Source organism: Canis lupus, chromosome 2 (assembly GCF_011100685.1).
Source record: "Canis lupus familiaris isolate Mischka breed German Shepherd chromosome 2, alternate assembly UU_Cfam_GSD_1.0, whole genome shotgun sequence".
Lineage (NCBI taxonomy): Eukaryota > Metazoa > Chordata > Mammalia > Carnivora > Canidae > Canis > Canis lupus.
In genome coordinates, this window is record NC_049223.1 from 14,562,869 (window position 1) to 14,585,927 (window position 23,059).

Genomic DNA, 23,059 nt, shown 5'->3' on the forward strand with positions numbered 1-23,059 from the left:
GGAGGGGACGGAATTTCCCAGAGCGGGGGCTCCTGCTTCCCCGCAACGCGGCAGTCTCTTTCTGTTTACGGAGTGAAAGGGGAAATGGAAAAGGCGGGGAGGCGGCGGCTGGCGTCCGCTGCGCCGCCCCTCGAGCGGCTCAGACGCCGTGAGTCAGGGGCGGACGAGGGCGGCCTGGGCGGAAGGTCCGGGCTGCAGGCCGGGTGCTCACTGGGGCGCTCGGGTCGCGACGACGCGCCACGCTCCGGGATCGGTGGCCCCGGCTGCAGCCTCTGCAGCCGCCGGACCTCGCCGTCCCCGCGCGCCAGGCTCCGGGGGGCCGGCCCCCAGCGGCGCGTCCGGCCGTCGGGGGGCCGCGGCTGCAGCGCTGCGCCCGCCAGGTAACCCTCCGTTCCCGGGCTTCGGGGCGTCTTTGTGGTCGCAGCCCTCCGGGGTGCCCGGCGGTCCCCGGCCGGGGGGCGAACCCCCAGGCCCTGGGAGGTGGGGGCGCGCCCGCCGCCCGCGCTGCTGAGCTTCGGCGCCTGGCGCGCGTCGCGGGCGCAGCCGGCACAGCTGGAAAGCACCTTGCGCAAGGGTCTCACGGGGTGCAGGCTCCGGCTCCTCCCCCTTCCTCCTCCTTCCCGGATCCCTAGCGCGCGAGCAGTGCCGGGCCGGGCAGTGCGCGGGCACCCGGAGACCCGCCGTGACCGCCACCCGCCGCGCACACCGCCCGGGCCGTGGCACTGTCTCCGCGGACGCCGGTGAGTCCCGCCGCCGCCCACCCAAATCGTGGGGGCTTTGCCGGCTCACAAGCCCTGGTCGGCGTCTTTGCTTTAAAGATTAATAGGAGGGGAGTGAGGGTGGCGGCTGGCGGAGCCGAGAACCTTTCGAAGAGATGAAACTTAATTTCGTGCTTATGTAACCCGGGCGCTATTCTGCCGCCAAGGGGTCGTTATAGCAGAACGCGAGGGCTGGGCTTTCAGCCTAGGAAAGAATGTCAGGGGGAAAAGGTTATTTCACGGATGTTTCTCGGTGGTAATACGATATCGGGACTCTGAAATTCTAGATCTGGGCGGGGGACGACGCTTAGAAAGAACGGCGTGCACAGGGATTGCCCCAAAAGTTAGCCGGGAAGGCAGGAGCTGTCTTTGAGAAATGGCTATTTCACTTGTGGAAAGACGTTTTGGCACGGAATAAAGAACTGTTCCTAATGAAAACAGGGAAAGAAACCCCACTGTAGTTGCATTAGGTATCTGTGGCCTGTGTCTCCTGTATTTGCCGAGTGGACTGTAATCTGAATCCAGCAGACGCCCCCAGCTCTCTGAGGGGTCGAGGTTTGTATGCAGGACTTCTGGCAGCTAGCTGGCCCCTGGGGACTTTTTCTTATAAGGAAAATTGGATGGTTGAGGTGTCTAGAAGTTTTGAAGCAGAGTGACTGTGTTCCTATACAGCTAGAATGTGTAATTCTGGGGCTTTTGGAGAAAAAAAATGTAATAAGAGATATGCCCCGAGCGGACAATGTACTGTTTTGGCAGAAAAATCTTTTAAGTGAGAAGCAACAGGAGGTATAATTATCCTTTGTTAGGCAGAGGTTTATATCTATAATCTTGGCCTTTTTTTTGTTCACACTTGCTAGGAATTTCTCCACTTTTGTTTATGTAAATGGAAGTAGCCAAGAGTGTAACATTAATCCTTAGGAATAGGGTTGCCTCTTGGTCTTATTGTTGATTTCTGAAATAATTCGAAGCAAATAATTTTAACAATCTCTGCCCATTTCTAAGATGGTTGTAGTTGTCTGACTCCATTGACAGGTGGGGATTTGATGAGGATTTTCATTGTAAACTAGGAGGGAAGAGTCTGTTGGTAAAGTAGAATACCTTCACGGTCCCCAGTTTTTCTAGATGGGTACTGATCGGTATAAATCAGAAATCACTAGCATATTGTCTACTCAGTTAAGGCTGGAAGTGCTGAGGCTTTCTGCAGGGACATTTAGCAGGCTGCCTGGTCATCTGGGTTGCTGGGGTGCACTGATTTGTGTGACAGGAGCCCTGCTGTTGCTAAGGAATTATCCCTGGCATCCTGTCATATACTCCTCCACCTCCCCTGGCACCCTCCTCTCCACTCCCCTCTTTTCTCCTCCCTTTCCCTCTTTTTCCCTCCCTTTCCTTCTTTGCCCCTCCCCTCCTCCCCCCCCCCCTCCTCTCTTCCTTCCTCTCTCCCTCAACACACAACTTAGGGGTGTATGTGTTCAGACCTCTTAGGCTTCCCATATAAATGCTCCAGACTTTCTGCAGAATTTTAAAATCAAGGCATATCTTTCCTCTCTGGATTCAGTTGACCGACTTGTAAACTGTGTGGACTTTTTTTTCTTTCTTTCTTTCTTTCTTTCTTTCTTTCTTTCTTGAGTCATGTTACTACTGAGAACTTTATTTTCTCTCCAGTCAGCCATTAGCTAAGTCCAGGAGCCTTGGAACTTTTCAGCCAGTGGGGTCCTCCGAGGCTGGTGTTTTTTGTTTTAACTTCCCTTTCTCAGTAAATTCTATAAGCAGAAACTGCAACTGAATGGGCCAACGAAATCAGAGGTGAATGCTCCTCTGTTAACCTAAGAAATTCCTTTCCTAACTCAAGACTCCAGGAGCCTGAATTGTAGGTTCCCTCAAAGATGCAGGAGATCTCTGAGGGGAGCTTCCTGTGCTCTCTAGATGTAACTGTGATTAGCAGCTTTCAGAACATCTCAGAGATTTTGGCCTTTATTTTCTTTGTCTTTTATTCTAGATACAGCCTTTAAAGCTTTACTGTGAAGAAGCCCAGGGAACAAGTAGCCACAGCCCATTTGCAGATAAGAGAAGAGGCCTAAGCAGTATCTGCAGAGCCAGGAGTGTGACTCAGTACTGCTCTCTTTTGTGCACATACCATCAACTGCATGTGGCAGAGCCTTTTGACTATGCACCAGACACCTTACGTACCTGAAATTCTTTAAACCTCACAACCCCCCTATGCGGTAGGTGCTCTTGTACTTCCATTTCACATCTAGGGGAAGCAGAGGTGCAGAGTGGGTAAGGTGCCTACCCAGGATCATGTAGGCAGTGAAGGAGGGCCTGGGATGCAAGATAGCGTGCTTTCTGCAGATACAACTTGGACATCAGAAAATGGCCATCAAGTAAGTGAATAGTGTCATTAGATTGCCTGGGTCTTTTCTCAAATGAAATTCACTCAAGGCCCAAGGTAGGGTGGTGGAGTCCTGAGTTGCAGGTGGAACATTTCCTGGAGCTTTGTTCCTGAGCTCCAGTTTCGAGGGAGGCCTGTGGCTTTTAGCACTGAGCATTGAATATTGAATGTGTTAAAGGTTTGTGCTTTCAGGAATCAGAAACATCTTCCAGAGAGGCTTTTGGGAGCACAATAGTTTAAGCAGACATTCATGTCTTTGAATTTTCTTAGATGTCCCAAATCCTTTTATCTTTAATCCTCTGGAAGGAGTTGTTCTAAAGTCACAGGAAACAGCATCGTCTTTTACCCTGGGTTTACCTTCTTTTTCTCATTTACAGCTCCCAAGATGAATCATCTGATTTGCATATAAGAACTAAAGTAACAGTATTGGCTACTGTACTTAGCTCTGGCCCTACCTGTGTCTTGTAGGATATGTTCAGCTTTCCTGGCCTCCTTGTAATACCACAACTTCTAGAGGGTGATTGATCTAAATATTAGATTAGCTTTCTTGGGCCATTGAGATACATGTTTGTACCATTAAAGAATTCAGGTCTCAAGAGGAGACAGCTGATTCACAGGCTAAAAGAATCTTCCCATTTCTCATAGGTTTCCAGCGGGCAGATTTGAGGCTTGTGGTCCCCAGTCTAAATGAGCTGTTTCGTTCATTTGCATCAGAATTATTCCTGAAACTTGACCTCTCTCTCTCATCATCTGTTTGCATAGATTAGAATCCATTTTACAGGCTTTAGGTTCCAGGGCCTGAATTTTCTTTGCCAAGGGATCTCCTGAATTGGATAAAATAGTTCTTTTTCTTTAAAGTCACCTAAGGCACGGAAGCCACAGAGGTCTGGGCGGGGAGGGTTGCCCCCTGGAGGAGGGGGGGGAGGAAGCAGTGGGGTCAGAAGGTGTTAAGGGCCAGGAGCCTCTGCTTCTCAGGTTTCTGCGTTGCTCCTATTTGTGTTTACGTTTAGTGAAAGTTTGTTTTCAGTGGCTATAGCTGATGCCTCCAGATCAGTGAGTGAGTGAGTAAGGAGTAAGCTCTCTAGATCTCAGATTTCCCTTCTGCAAAGTATACTGTTGGGCTAAGAGGTTATCTAAGGTCCCTTTCTTCACTGTCTGTCAACTTGAATTTACATACACTGTTGACACAGAACCTTCATTTTATAAACTAAGGCATAGGGGGGCCTGTCCCCAGTCCCTTTGATATCAGTTTCTCCTTGGTCTCAAATGCAAATACAAATACAGTAACTAAGTGCTTGTCTTTTCCCTTGCAGACTCTCTAGAAAGCATCACAGTGATGGAGTACATGAGCACTGGAAGTGACAATAAGGAAGAAATTGATTTCTTAATTAAACACTTGAACGTGTCCGATGTAATAGACATTATGGAAAATCTTTACACAAGTGAAGAGCCAGCAGTTTATGAACCCAGTCTAATGACCATGTGTCAAGACAATAATCAAAATGAGGAGCATTCAGAATCTCTGCTGCTCAGTGGCCAAGAGGTGCCTTGGTTGTCATCGGTCAGATACGGAACCGTGGAGGATTTGCTTGCCTTTGCAAACCATATATCCAACACGGCAAAGCGTTTTTATGGACACCGACCACAGGAATCTGGGATTTTATTAAATATGGTATGTTTTTTTTTTTTTCCTGAGCAGTTGAGGGCTGTGTTCAGCTTTACTCGTGCAGCTTCATTTAATGCAGAGGGGCAGTTAAACTTGGCTTAGACTGGCAGCCAGTGACTTTTAAAAATGTGATACCTGTTAGAATCACCTCTATGTTAAAGATGCCAAAAAGGTCTTCATTCAAAGTCCCACTTAAAGAATCTTTTCCTTATGTCAGTAGCAGTCATACAAATAGGTAAGAAGAATGTCTTTTAACTTAACAATTTATTAAAAATCTCACTCACCAAGTAAGCAGAAGAAAAAGAATTCTTCATCTGAGAGGGGAATAAATACTTCCTCTCTAATATTTTTGAAAGCTGGATTTTTTTTTGTTGTTGTTGTTCCTCTCTTGTCATGTCTTGGAATGTCACAATATTAATACTGGCTAACTTCAGTTTTTGCAGAAATGTAGTTTGCAGGCAGTAAATAGCTATCCATGGATTCACTCTCTTTAATTGGCAGAGTATGAATGACAAATGAGATTTTTCCTTAGCCATACCAAGCATGCAAATAATCTAAAATATTGTGACAACACGTTGTCAAAATCGTTGATCAGATGATGTGTTTGGGTGTGCCTGGGGTTTCTCTCCGTGTGTCAGAGGTGAATGTAGGTGCTGGGTAAAGGTCATCTAATTCTTTAAAAAGGACAGTTTGCAAAGGAGTAGGTAGTAACTTGCAAAGTGTACATATTGAGGAAAGTGATCCCTTTTCCTTGGTGCATCTATGTGGCAAAATGGCTAATGTAGGGGGAGGGTCAGTGTTGAATGATTAGAGTCTGGACAAAGTACTTAATTTTTTTCCCTGCATACTACATTGGTTCAGTTGAAAACAACACAGTAATTTAGGTCAGCTATGTGGCGAATTGTTTTGTTAGAAGCCAGTTGTGTTCAGCTCTAGCTCAATTTGGAGCAAGACTACGTTTTGCATAGTGGTGTGAATTGCTTTGGTCTGAGTAACTGTGTTTAATAGTTGACTAAGTACTTAACCTTGAGAATATTATTTTTTCTCATATGTAGAAGTAATATTGAACTGGGAGCACTACCTGATTTTCTAAAGTAAAATATAGCTGGAGAATTCTGGTTAAAAATGTCCTATAATGAGAAATAATTATTTATGTATTTTTCTTTCTTTTTTTGTTTCCTTTTTCATATATGTATTTTGTTAAAATGAGTATTTTAAAGGAACACATGCAGGTTAACAAAAATATTTTTGCTTGTAAATATGTAGAAACTTGCATATATTTCCCCTGACCCATCAGACTGATGAGAGATGGGCTGTAGAACTTCATAGGGAATGTACAGAAGAGAATTCAGGAAAATTATAAGAAATACAGAGAAATAACTTCCAAAAGGTTTGGAGTGGGGGGAAAAAGCCAATTCAGAAAAGGAGAGAAACAAAGACATTACAGGGAAGTGGAAATATTATCAGTCAAGGATAGGAGTAAAATGTTGTCTGTCCCTGCCATGGAGTTTGTGCTCTGTAAGGAAACAAATGAATATTCAGGAGAAAATTTAAGAACAGGACATATCCTAAAAGCAGGGATCTTTAAAACTTTAAAAAGATTTTTCGTTTAAAAATGATCAAGAATATTAAACCAAGATTTAAAACCAGAGGGGAATAATAGGAGAACCTCAAAATCTGCAGGAGTGTAGACCATGCCTCCCTGGGCCAATCCAGCCAGGGGTCCCTGACTCTCGGGGTTGTGGTTGACTTTTCTGTCACTAAGCTTAAGAATCAGATACATCCTATGCCTGCTAGTAACCTGTGCCAGGTCCGAGCTTTATAAACAGTGGCCCAGAATCATGACTTACCATGCTTGATCTTTGGCAGTCAGAGACAAGATGATGAAGGAGGCATAGTTTGCTTTTGGCTCCCATTCATCCTCACATGGTGCTCTCCTTGGAACCATCCTGTGTTCAAGACCTTTGTCTCCCTGTGGCCCTTCCCCTAATAGCCTGTCAAAACTTTTCCATTCTGGGCTTCATTGGTTGCTATCTGTTTCTCTGCTTTAAAAAACAATTGCTAATTATCTAACAGACTGGTTCCAAGGTAAATTTGATCTATAAAGTGTATCTGCATACAGACCAGATACCTTCAGTCAAGTATTCATCCATTCATTTGCTAGACATAGGTCAGATTTGGACAGTGTGTCGGGCACTTTTCCAGGTGCTACAGATCCAGCGTGGAAGAGTCTGTGCTCCCTGTAGCTCACTGCCTGGTGAATGCTAGAGATGAGGAAACAGGCAATTATAATGTGGTATGTTTCTTCCCAGTACAACTACACCCTGATTGCTGTGGGGATGCTCAGACAGGACACCTCACATAGCCACGAGGGGAGAGAGAATGTCAGCTTCTAAAAGGATGATGCCTAAGCTGAAATATTTAGCCAATTCTGATTGTAGGAAAGACCTTCCTTGTATAGCACTAAAATCCATCTCTGATTCTCCTTAGCCTACTCTTTAGCCATAAAAAAGGTATGGATGAAAAAAAAAAAAAAAAAAGGTATGGATGTTGACTAGTGTAAGGATGCAGGCCCATGAATTAAAGTACCTGGGTGTGTATTTCAGCTCTGAGATGGATCAACTGTGTAGCTTTTGAGCTAGTCTCTCCTCCATGGCTCAGTGTACTCATTTGTAAAATGGGTCGCATCATAGCACTTAACTCTTAGTGGCTGTCGTGTGGGACAAATAATGAATGCACGTGACCTATTTACGCATAGTGAGTGTTGAAAGAATGTAAGCTGTTGTGGTAGCTGTAGTTGTAAACAATTGTTGGTGTCCTTCCTTACGACAGTCTTTCCAGTATTTTAAGACTTGCATTTTCCCCACATCACGCTTCTGTCACAAACACTTCTTCTTGTGTCTGCTACTTGTCACTTACTGGACTGGTAACTTTCATCCTCACCTGGGCTGCACTCTCTGAACACAAGCCTGGGTCAGCGCCTGCCTTATAGCCCCAAACTTGAGCGTGGCAGTTCATTTGTTGTGTGACCAGACCAGCATCTGGATAAGGAAATTAAAAGCATGCTGATAAGGTCTACACTTGATGGTGGCTTTGGTAAGCTGAAGAATTGGGAGACAAGAGCAACATAGAGTTCCATCAAATTATTTGAAGGAGCCCCTAAAAGAAGAAGAAGAAGAAGAAGAAGAAGAGGAAAGCAAAAAACATCACAGACCCAAAGAGGAAAGGTCTGGGCCAGAGGAAGAACTGGGGACTTTGCAGAACTGCTGACTGGTGTGTGCTTGCATATCACACATTTCAGGGCCTATCATCAAAGGAGAACTTGCCCTCAGAGGAGGGTCCCCAGAACATGGGAGGTTGTAGAACAGAGATGAAGGAACTCGCTGCATTCCATCTAAAGAGGCGAAGGCTGAGGTGCTCAGTGACTTGTAAATGTAGGCTTTTAGTAACAGGCTTTTGATCATGGCTTGATCATGACAGTCTTCTGGAAGAGAGAAGGCACACAGGAGCTATAGCTTTGGGGTCAGACAGATCTGAGTTCAAATCCTGACTCTGTCATGGCCTAGTGAGTTACTTGACCTCTGGAAACCAGCTTCCTCACCTGCAAAGTGGAGATAAAAATAGTACTTATACCTCCCAGAATTGCCGGGAGATCTTGATGAGAGCTAGCATAGTGCCTGCCTTATCATTAGCACTCAAAATAGGGCTGCCATTACTAGTTGTGATCTGTTGGGTCACATTGGGTTATCACAAATTGAGTTGGACAAAAGTAAAACTTATACAAAGGCGAATGAAACACTGAAGTGGATAACTGGAGCCTAAGTGACATGGGATACGTAAATATTTAAATATTTAATAACAAGAAAGAGACAGTAAGCAAGTGAGTGCCGTGGTAGGGTTCTGTTTAAATGTGGCAAGGGACTAAATTTATCACGTTCTTAGCATACTGTTAAATGAGGCCTCCAGTAACTTGAGGTGACACACTTCTTGAAAGGAGGTCATATTTTAAACAAGGCAAGACCATGGACTGTAGTGAGTGCTTATTCATTTTCCTGCTAGGGCTCTACACAGGAGCTGGCTCAGGGGAGTGCTCAGTAAATGCTTCATTTTAAATTTAGTGACTTCACATCTCTAAGTATTGGAGTCGTCCTCCACTTCGTTCCCTGACTAATAGTGCATGCATCTGTTTGTGGGGTACAGCTAAGATTAGCAGTAATGAAGCCTGAATGAATAACCCTGGGACTATTAGAACTATTCCCAGGCAGTGGCCTTATGAGGGGCCCATGCATCTGTAGATGAATCAGGTGTTCATTCTTTTCCCATGTGGTCCACATTCCCCTTTTTAGCCTCTGCGCTTCAAATAACTTAATGCCACTTTGACAGTTTCACAATTCCTGAATCCATAATCTGAAGTCAGGATATTGCTAATGACATTGAAGAAAAACTCCTTTTTTTGAGATCCTTAACTCTTAGAGAGAACAATTTTCAACATATTTTAGTCATGTGCTCCAGGTCATAACTCTGGTGGACTGTCTTATTAATTGGTTTTCATATTTATAATTATAATTATTCATCCTTTTAATTTTTTTACTCTTTTGAAATTAAGATCTGCTTTATATGCAGTAAAATACACAGACCTTAAATGCCCAGTCTGTTGAGTTTTGACAAAAGCACATGCCCTTGTAACCCACCCTGCTATCAGGATACATCTTTGTTCATTTTTGAGTTGACTGGTTTTGAAATCTCTTGTTCTGATGTTGACCTGTTCAGGAGCTCTCAGAGGTTAAGGGTCATCTCTCACTTGTTCATAGTTGCCCTCCTTGGCACTGAACACAATGCCTGGTGCTTTTTATGCACCCAGTAAATATTAACTGTTGCAAGTAGATGAGAAATAATTCTGCCTTTACTTTATTTATGCAGCGCTGTCAACCCATAGCTTTGGCATAACACATTATTTTCCAGAATCCTCTACGATCATCAGTGTATTTCCACGCTCTCTCTGTATGCGTCATGTGTGAGTAATAGCTATGTGGACTAACAGGTTAGCACATTTTAATTGGAAACAAGTCAACTTGCAGGCATAGTTTATGCAATCCTTATTTTCAGCCTTTTGGTCACAGTAGTCATGCTCCCTTAGATAAATAATTTTTAAATTTTTGTTTGACAATTAATTACTCACTGGTAGGTAGGTAGAAATTCGATCAGGTCTGACCAGGGACGTGTTTCTGTTACATGCTTTCTCTAGCTTGCTGAAGCTCTAAATATAGTCTCCCTACACTGTTAAGATTACACAACAGTGACATTAATTTCAAACACTGCGTGGAGGAATTCGATCTAAAGTAACCAGTTTCTAAAGGGTGTGTCTTAGAAAAGGAGTTTGCTGCAATTCTCACCTCCTGTCTTTTTGTTTTTGTTGTAGGTAATCACTCCCCAGAATGGACGCTATCAGATAGACTCTGATGTTCTTCTCATCCCTTGGAAGCTGACTTACAGGAATATTGGCTCTGATTTCATACCTCGGGGGGCCTTTGGAAAAGTGTACTTAGCACAAGATATAAAGACTAAGAAAAGAATGGCATGTAAATTGGTATGTACTTTATAACCAGACATCCTGCATCCTATGTTTGGCCTTATGGCTCTTGTTTGTTTGCATTACCCAAAGGTTGTTACCATTTGACTGAATCTTATGCAAGGTGCCCTGTCCAAATGCATCCTTCTTTTTTTGCGGGGGGCGGGGGGGAGGTGGGATTTACTTGCTACCAGGGGCTCTATGGCCCCTAAGTCTGTCTAATGCATAGTTGGTTCTAATCTGTTTTGCCTTGATAAAAAAGAAAACACTGCTAGTATACTTAGCACCAGCTTGGATAACACTGTCTCTCTTGTACACTTGTATAAGAGATAGGGTGTAATAGGGTGGAATAGAGGGGAGCTATCCTACAGGAGCAAATCTTGTGATAGGGTGGAGTAGAGGGGAGCTATTCTCCAGGAGCAAATCTTCATGCTGCTCCTTTAATCCCACTGACTGGGGAGGGAGCCAGGCAGGGAAGCAGAAGCTGGGAAAGCTCCAAGGCTTCTCAAGCCTGCAGATTAAAGGACTGAATGTAAATAGACCAATTATCGAAAAGGCCTCATCTCTTTTTATGAAGTAGCTATTGCTAAGGCACCCCTGCTCGGGAAGACTGTCTGGCAGTGTCTGCCTAAGCTGGACGTGTACACACCCTGTGGCCCAGCAGTTCCACTCTGATAGGCACACACCCAATAGGTGTGTACACATGGTCACCACAAGCTATGTACTAGAATGTTCATCATAGCACTGTTTGCAATAGTCCCAAACTGGAAATTTTCCAGATGTTGCAATGTGGTATATTTATACAATGGGATACTATACAGTGAGGAGAACAGATGATTTATAACTGCAATAATGTAGATGAATCTTATAGCCTTATGGTAAGCCAAAACAGCCAGATACTAAGTAAGATTTACTCTGTGAGATTCCACTTATGGACCTGGCCCCAAATAGGCCAAACACATCCGTGCCATTGGAAGTCAGGATAGTGGTGGGTGCCCTTGAGGGGCAGTGACTGGCAGAGGTCAGGAAGGGGTTTCTGGGGGTATCGGTAGAGGTCTGCTTCTTGATCTAAATGGTGGTGACATGGGTGTGTTCGGTTGAAAATTCAGGGAATTTGATACTTAACCAGTTTTATACCTTTTAATGTATCTGTTTCACTTGGAAAGTTTTTAAAAAGTATAATAAAATAAACTCACTTTTGATTTGCTAAATATGGGCCTTACTCTATCTTATTGTAATTAAAAGATCAACCATACATTGGCCTCATTTATTCCTCCATAAGGATTTGCTAGAGTATCTGTTAACAAAAGAAAAGAAGGAGATATCATAATGGGCCATTTGAAAAAGCTTGCATTTCGAAGGGACATGTTCCGGTTCTCTTAAAAGAAGCTAGTGACAGTTTAGAAAGATCTTAGAACCAAAATTTCCTATTTTTATAGTTTTACCACAAAAGGCATGAAAAAATAGCTTTGTGGGTTTGTTTTCCTAAGAGTACTTATATTTAATTTTTAAGCTGTATTTTCTTTCTTAAGGAGAAAAACATGTAAGATGATTAACAACCCCTAGCAGATTCAAAAGAATGTAGGTTGAAGAATGAGATCCCTTTCTGTGAGGCAACTACTGTTAATGAATTCTTATACATCTTTCTGGAAAATTTCTATGGACATGTGTATGTGTAGCTTAAGTGATTTTTACAAATGGGAGTGTAGTGTGTATATATATATATATATATTTACACACTTCTGCATCTTGCTTTCATCATATAACACTGTATTTTGGAGACATTCCATATCTATCTACACTGAAAAATCTACTTCTTTCTTTATTAATGACTTTTGAGTTTCCCCAGAAAAGATAGCCAGTGTTTATTTTAAACGTATTGCTAGAGCATGAGCTGTGGGTCCAAAGATATTCTATTATTTCATGACAAGTGGAAATATTGAAAATACAACCTAAAATCTAGGTGCCATAGAAAGGTCATGTAAAATAGATGGGAAATTATCTCTCTTTTTGATTCAGTCATAAATAATTCTTTGGTTGGATTGCTATATTCTAAATGAAAATATTTTATATTGTGTTCTTATTTTTTTATTTTGAATTGTTTACCTAAAGCTCACATGATGTAAAAGCTGATTTGAATATTATCTTAATATGGCAGCCTAATTTTACGTAGATCACAATATCCTTGAGGGCATTTATTTGCTCTCTGGTTTGTGAGTTGACCTATATCAAATATATTTTTCATTCCCCCAGAGTTGTTTAGAATCCTATTTGTATTTTTGTTTTCTAGATCCCAGTAGATCAATTTAAGCCATCCGACGTGGAAATCCAGGCTTGCTTCCGGCATGAGAACATCGCTGAGTTATATGGCGCAGTGCTATGGGGTGAAACTGTGCATCTCTTTATGGAAGCAGGAGAGGGAGGGTCTGTTCTAGAGAAACTGGAGAGCTGTGGACCAATGAGAGAATTTGAAATTATTTGGGTGACAAAGCATGTTCTCAAGGGACTTGATTTTCTACACTCAAAGAAAGTGATTCATCATGATATTAAACGTGAGTTACCATTGGACATGTAACTTTTTTGGCTTAGAGATGAGTTAGACAGAGGAGGTGAATGGGTTTACCTCTTCATTGTAAAGTTCCTTGGTGGCAGGGAAGACAACTCTCCTGGATAACTTTTCATCTTCCTCCCCTGTGCTCCTGAAACATGTTTTAGCACCAAATGGGAGTGCTAAATCTTTCAAAGTCATCAGGAATTATGATTATCCAATTGTGGAGGATTAGGGCCACACATCTATTAAGTACTGGCCATGTCCTTGTTCATAAGGCTTTAAAAAATCCTAATTTACTTTATTTTTTTCTTTTTTTTTTTCTAATTTACTTTAAAACATGCACAGAGTCACATAGTTTTTGAGAAACAAATAGCTTTTTAATTTCAGAATTAAACACCATTTCAGTAAATAATTCAATAAACAAACCTTCACTGATGGCTTTTTAGGAGGAAGAGATGCTGGGAAATGCACAACAAAGACCTACTATCAATCCTTAATATTTAATACTAAATTGAACGAACAACATTTTTACTTCTAAAAACATGGGTATTTTACTTTTTAATTTTAGGAAAGTGATTTGATAATATGCATATATCTTAGAATTTGAAAGTCAAGCTCATGAGCATTATCATATTTTTCCAGCTTTATTGAGATATAACTGACATAACATTGTATAAGTCTAAGGTATATAATATGATTTGCTGTATGTGTATATTGCAAAAAGATTACTCCGATAAGATTAGTTAACATATCCATCACCTCACATAGTTAGAATTGTGTGTGCTTTTAAAATCTCCTCTTTCAGCAGCTTTCGAATATCTAACACAGCATTATTAACTATAGTCACTCTGCTATAGTACATCCTCAAAACTTGTTCATCTTACCACTGGCATTTTGTACGGCTTGACCACCTTCACCCATTTCCCCCCATCCCACAGCCCCTGGCAGCCACAGTCTATTCTCTATTTCTATGAATTTAGTTGTTTTAGATTGCACATACTAGTGAGATTCATACAGTATGCATCTTTCTCTGTCCGACTTACCTCAGTTATCTCACTTAGATCTTCAAGGTTTCATTCATTTTCAAAAGGCAGAATTTCATCCTTTTTTGTGGCTGAATAATATTCTGTTTCAAAAGTATTTCTTTTTAATTTTTATTTATTTATGATAGTCACACAGAGAGAGAGAGAGAGGCAGAGACACAGGCAGAGGGAGAAGCAGGCTCCATGCACCGGGAGCCTGACGTGGGATTCGATCCCGGGTCTCCAGGATCGTGCCCTGGGCCAAAGGCAGGCGCTAAACCGCTGCGCCACCCAGGGATCCCTATTCTGTTTCATATGCATATACACATCATATTTTCTTTATCCACTCATCCATCATGGACCTGTAGGTTGTTTCCATGATGTAGCCATTGTATCTTGAGCATTATTAGTACGTGCAACCATTTACACTGACATTGGCTGTGTTCTTGGCATATCTGAAGTGATTTTCACTTCAATTCTCACCCAGATTGATCCTCCTCTTTTAAATATAATACAGTCATCTCGGTAGGGAGCACATTTCAATCTATTCTGATTCGGGATTCATTGTTTTAGATGCTGTTTTTATTTTATTTATGGGTACACAGACAATTTTATACTTAAAAAAAATGTCCTCTTTTTATAGCTAGCAACATTGTCTTCATGTCTACAAAAGCTGTTTTGGTGGATTTTGGCCTAAGTGTTCAAATGACTGAGGATATCTATTTTCCTAAGGACCTCCGTGGAACAGAGGTAATTCTATTCTCACAGGAAAGGTCAATATCTTTTTATTTTTTTATTTTATTTTTTTTAATTTATTTTTTATTGGTGTTCAATTTACTAACATACAGAATAACCCCCAGTGCCCGTCACCCATTCACTCGGTCAATATCTTTTTAAAAGTAAAAATTAAAAATATTCTGGTGTTATTGCAGAAAGAACAAAGAAGGAGAGGAAAACCATTGCATCAAATGTTATTATCATTGAAACATATTTAGTGAGCACTTGCTCTGTGCCAAGTAGTAATTTTAGCATTTTAAATGAATTATTTAATCCATATAACAACCCTATTATTGGTAGATACTGTTTTGTAGACAAATACTATTACTTATAATAAGGAAATAAACTTGAAGAAGTTAAAGTGCCCAGAGTTACTCAGCTAGTGACATATCTGACACTTAAACCAAATTTTTTTCAGAATCTAAATTCTGTCAACTACTATTTGACTTTTTAATATAACTAATGTATGTATTCTTAGTATAACATATATATATTCTTAATGTATATATATATTTTTAGTGTATATATATATTCTTAGTATCACTAAGCAGTACTGTTTTGGTTCAATTATAGTCAGAATTGTCATGGTCGTTAATATATATTGAGGACCAACCTTATTCTAGGTAGCCTATAATAAACCTCAAATTTGTTATAGCACAAATAGATTGTATTTGAAGATACAAACTAGCTATAATATTTAATTCATTTGAGAAGCAGAAACCAAACCAAACCAAAAACTTTTCTGAATGCAAATGAGATTCAGAGGAATGTGTTCATGGGCTTCCAAATAGTATATTTAATTTAACATGCACAAGATTAGGCTGAATAGTGTGGATTCTGGAGCAAGCACCTGTTGAGCGCCGCTCTGAGTCGGGCTCCTGTGGGCATCAGGGATAGAGCCCTGGCTGCATCCAACAAGGACGGTGCCCTTGGCAGTACTCTGGCAGCCCCCACTCTTGGTGAAAGGACCTATTTTAAATTTACCTGTATTATTAAACGAAGCAAGAGTTTAGTTCATAGTAGATTATCATGGGCATGTGGTTGGATGCAACGGGGACGGTAAATGGGTATGAGAGCTACCTCCCTGGCCCATGCTTAACTATCAGAGCCCCCCAACCCCATGCCTTCTCTCTGCTTTAAGTGCCCCCAGCCAATGGAGAGAGGGCACTTGGCTGTGCCTTTGCCATAAGATTATCAGTCAGGGGGCACCTGGGTGGCTCGGTTGGTTAAGCTCTACAATCGGTTCAGGTCATGATCTTAAGGTTCTGGGATCCAGCCCTGCGTCCGGCTCCCTGCTCAGCTAGGAGTCAGCTTCTCCTTCTGCCCCTCCACCTGTTTGTGCGTGCTCTCTCTCTCTCAGATAAATCAATAAAATCTTTAAAAAAAAATTACCAAGTCAGTCTTAGTGTTCAGCCAAATGACAACCCTTAGTCTAGCTGGTGGATATATTGCACCGAACCCAAAGGCAGTGCAAAAGCAAGCAAACAAACAATCTTCCACTTAAAAACCAAGATTGTGTTAGCTTTTTCTTAAGTCTCTCAAGGAAGAAAGTCTCCTGGGAAGCAGAAGAAATTGCTGGTCTTGCTGCATTATTCTGAAAAAGACTTGAGGAAGGGTCCTTGATAGTTGCCTCTGAGTAGCATAATATTTAGAAGAAAAAACCGTAGACTTCTTAAAAAGAATGTTTTAGTGGTCAGATCTTAAGACTACTTCAGCGAAGCACAAAATCTAATAAGACTTAATGCTTATGACATGTTTTTTTTGGAAAATGTCTCAGCATATTTTGGCATTAGTCAGAAGTTCAGATATGTGACATTCTATTCTTTTTCCTGGAGCCAGTTTGAGAAACAAACTATTTATGGTATTAAAGATAGAAAATACCTTCTCTTCCCGGCAGTATGATCAAATTGAACATTTTGCAATGGCTGGAGAAGGAAACTTCTTCCCTGGGATTCTCTAACAGAGAGTCTGTGCTTGAGTATGAGATAATAACATAGTGTTTTCTCCTAAATAGTATTTGGATTATTTTCAGCAAGTGTAAATTGCTTTTTATAAAGTGCTAAACCGATATTGAGAGTTACAAACGTTCTTCAAATCAGCCTGCATTTATTATCTGTACAGTACTCACAAGTCAATGTTTGATAATGAGCAAGGTTGTGAAATCACCATGGAAAGCTTTTAGCAGGTTGTTTTTAGTCTTCCGATTTAAAGAGCCAATAAGATGTCATTAGTTAATGTCAGCCATGTCGATTTACTTTCCATTAGATCTTGATCACTTGGCTACTGAATCTCTGTAGATGATTTCTGATCCCTGCAATGTAGGGATCAAACTCCCCTGTTTGATCTCTCTCCCAGCATTCATATTCAGAACGTTACATTGTAACCATGAAATAGAAGCACAGGATTGATCTGGCATATATTAATCTATTGGTTTTCAATTATATGATACAGAGAAAGAATAATGAATGTAGATAGCCAATTAGAATTATTTTTGCTTTTTTTAGAGAGAGAGAGTGAGCTTAGTAGGGGATGAAGGGGCAGAGGGAGAAGGAGAGAGAGAATCTTAAGCAGATTCCATGCCCAGTGTGGAGCCTAACATGGGGCTTGATCCCAGGACCCCAAGATCATGACCTGAGCTGAAATCAAGAGTCAGACGCTTAACTGTCTGAGCCACCCAGGCACCCCTAGAGTTACTTTTATAGCATGGTTCTTTTGTAAAAGTTCTTATTTTCTTCTGAGTCTGTGTTTGGTCTTACTTGATTTAAATAAACATGTAACCGTCACATGTGCACGCCCACGTGCATGTGAACACACACACCTACATAGTATCTTATCTTTTTAATAAATGTGTTGAGAGATGAGGGCCTTGACCCCTGGTCATATAGGTTCCTTTGCTCCAGTGCCCATGCCTGAGGCTGTGCAGGTGTCAGAGAGCCTTGCATGGTTCCCACCAGGCCTGTTTTGTGCTTGCAGTGAGCCAACCTGAAGCCTTCTCGAACACCATGCCCTGCTGCTCTGGCTCCTGTTGAGCCCGAGGGAGCAGGAGCTCTAAGCCTTGGAATGCTAGGGCATCTGCCTGGGGGGACGGGGGGCAGCAGCCAAGTCACCAGGTGGACAGGATGCTGTATCCCCAAATGTGTACTCGTTTGAGAGCCTCCAGAGCCCTGTGTGCAGAACTGCTGTTGGTTACACCAACAGTAAATAATTGGCCTGATCTTTGCTTAGGAGGGCAAGCAAGGGGGAGGAGATAAACATCCTTTATTGACAACTAATCCTTCCTGCTGCATTTGTTGTTTACTTTTTGATTATATTTAGTATTTAGTAAGAAAGTCTGTCATAGGGATCCAAATGCTCTGCCTTCACTTCAGGAAATGTTTGAGAACAAGGAGCTCAGTTTAGCCTGTTTGGTGAGACAGACAGACAGAATGAGCAAGGGAACAAAAAGCAAGCCAGCCAGGAAGTGTGTTGTAGAATGGTGTTGAGTATGGTTAGGATGGGGAAATTGGGAAATTTTCCCAGTTTTTGTAAGCCAGTTTTTTTTTTGTTTTTTTTACTTATTGACTCTGAAATATATTCCAGGAATATTTACCCTTTTTTCATATTCAAAGGATGGACAGCATAAAAATGTCTTAATGTTAAATATTGATAATTAAGATATTAACTCCTGTATGTCTGTACCAGCCATCAATATGGATCATTGGTCACTGGCCTTTGCTTACTTTTCTTTCTTTTTTAAGTTTACAAGCAAAGACTAAGAGAAACTATTTCTGATACTAGCCCTGCTTTTCCAGCATGAAACCAAATAGAACTTATTTTTTTTAATTTATTTTATTTATTTATGATAGGCACACAGTGAGAGAGAGAGAGAGGCAGAGACATAGGCAGAGAGAGAAGCAGGCTCCATGCACCGGGAGCCCAACATGGGATTCGATCCCGGGTCTCTAGGATCGCGCCCTGGGCCAAAGGCAGGCGCTAAACCCCTGCGCCACCCAGGGATCCCTCAAATAGAACTTATGCAATGTTAAAATGGCATGCGTTTAAATATTTAGTCCCTGGGCTACATGGTAGCTATAAAGAAGAAGTAGTTTGTATAAAATGACCGATGAGGACCACTTTACATTACAGCATTACACTGTAAGTGCTTTTCTCACATGTGATTAGTGTTAATACCCAAAGGATCTCTGCCACCTTTAATCACTATAGATAATTAGAGGTTTGGCAGTTTAATGACAAACATGAAGTGAGGAAGCTTATTTGTAGTGTCCATTTAAATATAAAAGGAATCGGTGTTTTAATAGAAAAATTAAGCCTCAGTTGATATCTTCCAGAACCTGGATAAGTGGATGTGCCAGGTGGGTTCTCGGCTGTAGGCCCTGCAGCTACCAGGTGTGTTTAGTATGTAGAAAAACGGTGTTCTTCCTTAGGCTGCAGGGATGCCTTAGGCCAAAGCTGTCTGCCTGACCGCCCCCCCCCCCCCCCCGCCACCCCGCCCCTCCCCCGCCAAGGGTGTCTGTGTCTCTCTAGCTTCAGGGAACACAGCATTCACATGCTCTCCTAAAGGGCAGGAGTGTACAATAAATGTGGTAAAGGCGATGAGCCAGCTTCCAGAACTGGCTAAGGGAAATGGACACCCAGACAAATGGGGAGAGTCAGACTGATTTTTTTCTGCTTCTTTTTTAGATTTATATGAGCCCAGAGGTGATCCTGTGCAGAGGCCATTCAACCAAAGCAGACATCTACAGCCTGGGGGCCACGCTCATCCATATGCAGACGGGCACCCCGCCTTGGGTGAAGCGCTACCCTCGTTCAGCCTATCCCTCCTACCTGTACATAGTAAGTGGAGGTCGGCCAGGGCTGAGGGTGCAGGGGGGGTTCCACTTGCTCAGGAGAGCTGCTGTCCCTCTTGTAACACACCCAAGTGGGATGATGTGAACTAGTGACTCATGAAGCTGAAAGTTCTTCCCACATGGAGGAAAGTCCCATTCCTGCAAAGAAGGCATTGCTCTTGTAGTGGGAATTTACTAAATGTGTGCTGGGCACAAATTATATGCTCTTCTGTTATTCGTGACTCATAAAATGCCACTTAGTGAAATCAGGGGAGCATAAGTCTCTGAGCCAAAGAAGCTGTACATATTCTTTGAATACTTTCGAAAAAGAAATAGTAGATTACAGATCCCCAAGCCAGTCTGGCATTCAATGAAACATGCAAATTCCATTTTACCATTGAGAGATCAGAGAGCATATGCTTCTCCATTATAGCACAGTGACCCTTGAACATCATTAACCCAAAGGATAGGTTTAACTCAGGGTACCTAAGAAATGAAAGGGAAATCTGCTTACGGGTATGACTGTATTTGCTGCAGGGCATGCAGTGGGAAACAAATGACTTTCCAGGTCTTGTTCACCAGAACACTTTTAACTATGGAGGGTGTACTTTTATACCATTGGTGCTAAGACTGCTGATCTGTTGCTAGATCCACAAGCAAGCGCCTCCGTTAGAAGATATTGCAGATGATTGCAGTCCTGGCATGAGATTGCTGATAGAAGCCGCCTTGGAGAGGAACCCCAATCACCGCCCAAGGGCAGCGGACCTACTCAAACATGATGCCCTAAATCCCCCCAGGGAGGATCAGCCACGCTGTCAGAGTCTGGACTCTGCCCTCTTTGAGCGGAAGAGGCTGCTGAGTAGGAAGGAGCTGGAACTTCCTGAGAACATTGCGGGTATGGACACCTGCTGGGTGCAATGCCCCTTGTTTCCCTTCTTTTCCTGTCTACCTCGAACTTCTGACGTCATTCATGAAAGCACTTGAAAGAAAATGCAGTGACTTCTTGAGTGCCATAAGTTGTCTGAGAAATTTCAGCAAGAATTAGCAAAAGCTAATTTATTTTTTTAATAAAAAAATGTGGCTAATTGACCATGAAATCATAACGTGTTTCAGAGCAAATGTAGGTAACAACGGTCCTTAAAAATTGCCTCTGGCTTGCTTTTTTTTTGCAACAGGGAGTATCATTTGCCTTTAAAAACAAAACAAAACAAAACAAAAAAATCAAACCTGGCAGTTTTGCTTGTTGGTTCTGAACAGGGTTCTGTTTCTTTCAGTTACAGTAAACCACACCAGTCCTGAGTTGGAGACATCAGGGCACTGCTCTGTACTGATAAAACACTGAGTTTGAAGTCAGCTTGCATTTTTGTCTTCCTCTGCTTAAAACCTCTTTGCCAGCTATGAATTTTTCCCACTTAGAAAAGTCAGTACACATTCCAGGAACATTGAATATGCAAGGAGAGGGTTTCTATTTTTATGATTAAAATCTGTAGCATTCTTAATCCATTTGGGTCCAAACCCAGATGTCAAGCCTGGAATGTTTATTTGCATTTCCTCCTCTTCTTGTCTGACTTTTCTATATTTAAAGAGAACCATCTGGGGTGTTGGAAAATATGCCACACTTTCTAGCTAATTTCTTGTCATCATTGACTCTTTCTTGAACCCTTTTTTGTAGGCCATATGACGTAAACTAGCCCATCATCTACAGCTGTAAGTCTGTAGGTCTTTTTTTTTTTTTAAAGATTTTATTTATTTATTCATGAGAGACACACAGAGAGAGAGGCAGAGACACAGGCAGAGGGAGAAGCAGGCTCCATGCAGGGAGCCCGACGCGGGTCTTGATCCCAGGTCTCCAGGATCAGGCCCTGGGCTGAAGGCGGCGCTAAACTGCTGAGTCACCCGGGCTGCCCAAGTATGTAGGTTTTTAATAAAACCATAGCTTGAATGCTGTTTGACTAGAGTCAAGGTTGGTTGTTTTTTTCGCCCCAGAAGAAATATTTATTATTGAGCATGTCACCTGGTCATTTGTTTAATTTTCTTTTTCAATGTTTCCCTTTCCAGATTCATCATGCACAGGAAGTACTGAGGAATCTGAGATGCTGAAGAGACAGCGTTCCCTCTACATAGACCTTGGGGCCCTGGCTGGCTATTTCAACCTTGTACGAGGTCCACCAACCCTAGAATATGGCTGATTGATGGCATCGTATGTTTTAGATGATTAAGACTTGGTGTTGGGCTCCTGGAAGCTGGTTCTGCTGACTCTATCCTGGGGCTGTGGCTAGTGAAATGTGCCATCCATTAGCTGGGGATATGGGCTCCCGTGACTCAGGAATGTGACTCCATGTGGCTCCCCTAGGTTTGATGCATGAAGCTGCCCTGGGAGCTGCCAGGTCTAAAAGTTCTCATTTCTCAGGTGGTGTGACTCCAAGGAAGCTGAGAGTTCGTAGAAGAATCATTTCTGGTGACTGACTCCATTCACTGTGCACTTTGCTCAAAATTTTTAAAAATACCGATCACGAGGATAATGTATTAGCCTGAACTTAGCATTCTTGGTTCTGATTTAAGTATGGGGACTTCATTTAACTCAGTATAGTTGTTTTGTACATATTGGTGTATATAATATGATATAACTTCTTGAGCCTCTGTAGGTAGATTGTAGTATAAATTAACGTCATTATATTTCGGGTAAATAGAACAACTTGAATATTACAGCAATAAGCTGAACTAGTGTCTTAAAAATGGCTGATTATTTAGGAGCCATCTGACAGCAGGCCACTAGTGACAGGTTCTGTTATGTTCCTATGGAAACATTTTGTACTGTATATGCTATGCCTAAAACATTTAAAACATGATGTTTTGAATGTGGATAAAACTGTGTAAACCACATAATTTCTGTACATCCCAAAGGATGAGAATGTGACCTTTAAGAAAAATGGAAATGTTTCTAAATTCTTAATGATACTACTTTTGTAACTCTTCTGACTCTACTTTCTCCTATGCATTTGTATATTAAAGTAGCATACCATGTATGTTTTATATCAAATGCCTCCAGGAATCTTTCTTGTATAGACATATATTTTTAACTTTGTGATTATGTGCGTATTTCTCCTTAAGGTATGTTTTTTACATCATGCAAATGAAACAAACACTTTTATCCAGAATAATTGGCCAAATCAACTGAATAAACTCAGTATTTTGCCTCAATTCTTTTAAAGAGTATAATTCTCAATGGGGACTGGGGAGTGAGTTATGGGGTTTGAGATATAGGTCAGAGGAGAATGTGTATTATGAGGAAGGAAAAAAACCCAAGAGCTTTGCAAATTGTTTATATGCTCCTCTTCTATTACTGCAGTGTTAAGCCATTGTCATCTGGATTGTGCCTCTTCGGCACATCGGGGCAGAGAAAGAATTGTCAGCCATTGGTTCAGGCGAAATGTGATTCTATTTTGCCTCTTGTTTTTATGCATTCATACTACCTTTGAATATATTCTTGCCTGCTCTGTG

The 23,059-nt window shown here is 41.8% G+C and overlaps 1 protein-coding gene across 6 annotated transcripts; it reads left to right on the forward strand.

The window, feature by feature from the left end:
* The first annotated feature begins 15 nt into the window (after window positions 1–15).
* On the forward strand, window positions 16–23,059 carry MAP3K8 (mitogen-activated protein kinase kinase kinase 8). Of its 6 annotated transcripts, none has more exons than XM_038529918.1 (9): window positions 16–148; window positions 2,755–2,980; window positions 4,461–4,819; window positions 10,233–10,400; window positions 12,673–12,934; window positions 14,599–14,705; window positions 19,413–19,565; window positions 20,207–20,453; window positions 21,617–23,059. In XM_038529918.1, the coding sequence occupies exons 3-9, from the start codon at window positions 4,484–4,486 to the stop codon at window positions 21,745–21,747; spliced, it is 1,404 nt and encodes a 467-aa protein (XP_038385846.1). In that variant the 5' UTR covers window positions 16–148; window positions 2,755–2,980; window positions 4,461–4,483; the 3' UTR covers window positions 21,748–23,059. The 6 variants fall into 6 exon arrangements, with proteins under 6 accessions (XP_038385846.1, XP_038385847.1, XP_038385844.1 ...); XM_038529919.1 differs by lacking the exon at window positions 16–148 and adding an exon at window positions 332–380; XM_038529916.1 differs by lacking the exon at window positions 16–148 and adding an exon at window positions 607–740.

Coding starts and splice junctions, on each gene's coding strand:
- MAP3K8 (XM_038529918.1), top strand. CDS start 4,484: ATGGAGTACATGAGCACTGGAAGTGACAATAAGGAAGAAATTGATTTC. Junction 4,820..10,232: donor CTGGGATTTTATTAAATATG/GTATGTTTTTTT, acceptor TTTTTGTTGTAG/GTAATCACTCCCCAGAATGG. Junction 10,401..12,672: donor AAAGAATGGCATGTAAATTG/GTATGTACTTTA, acceptor TTTGTTTTCTAG/ATCCCAGTAGATCAATTTAA.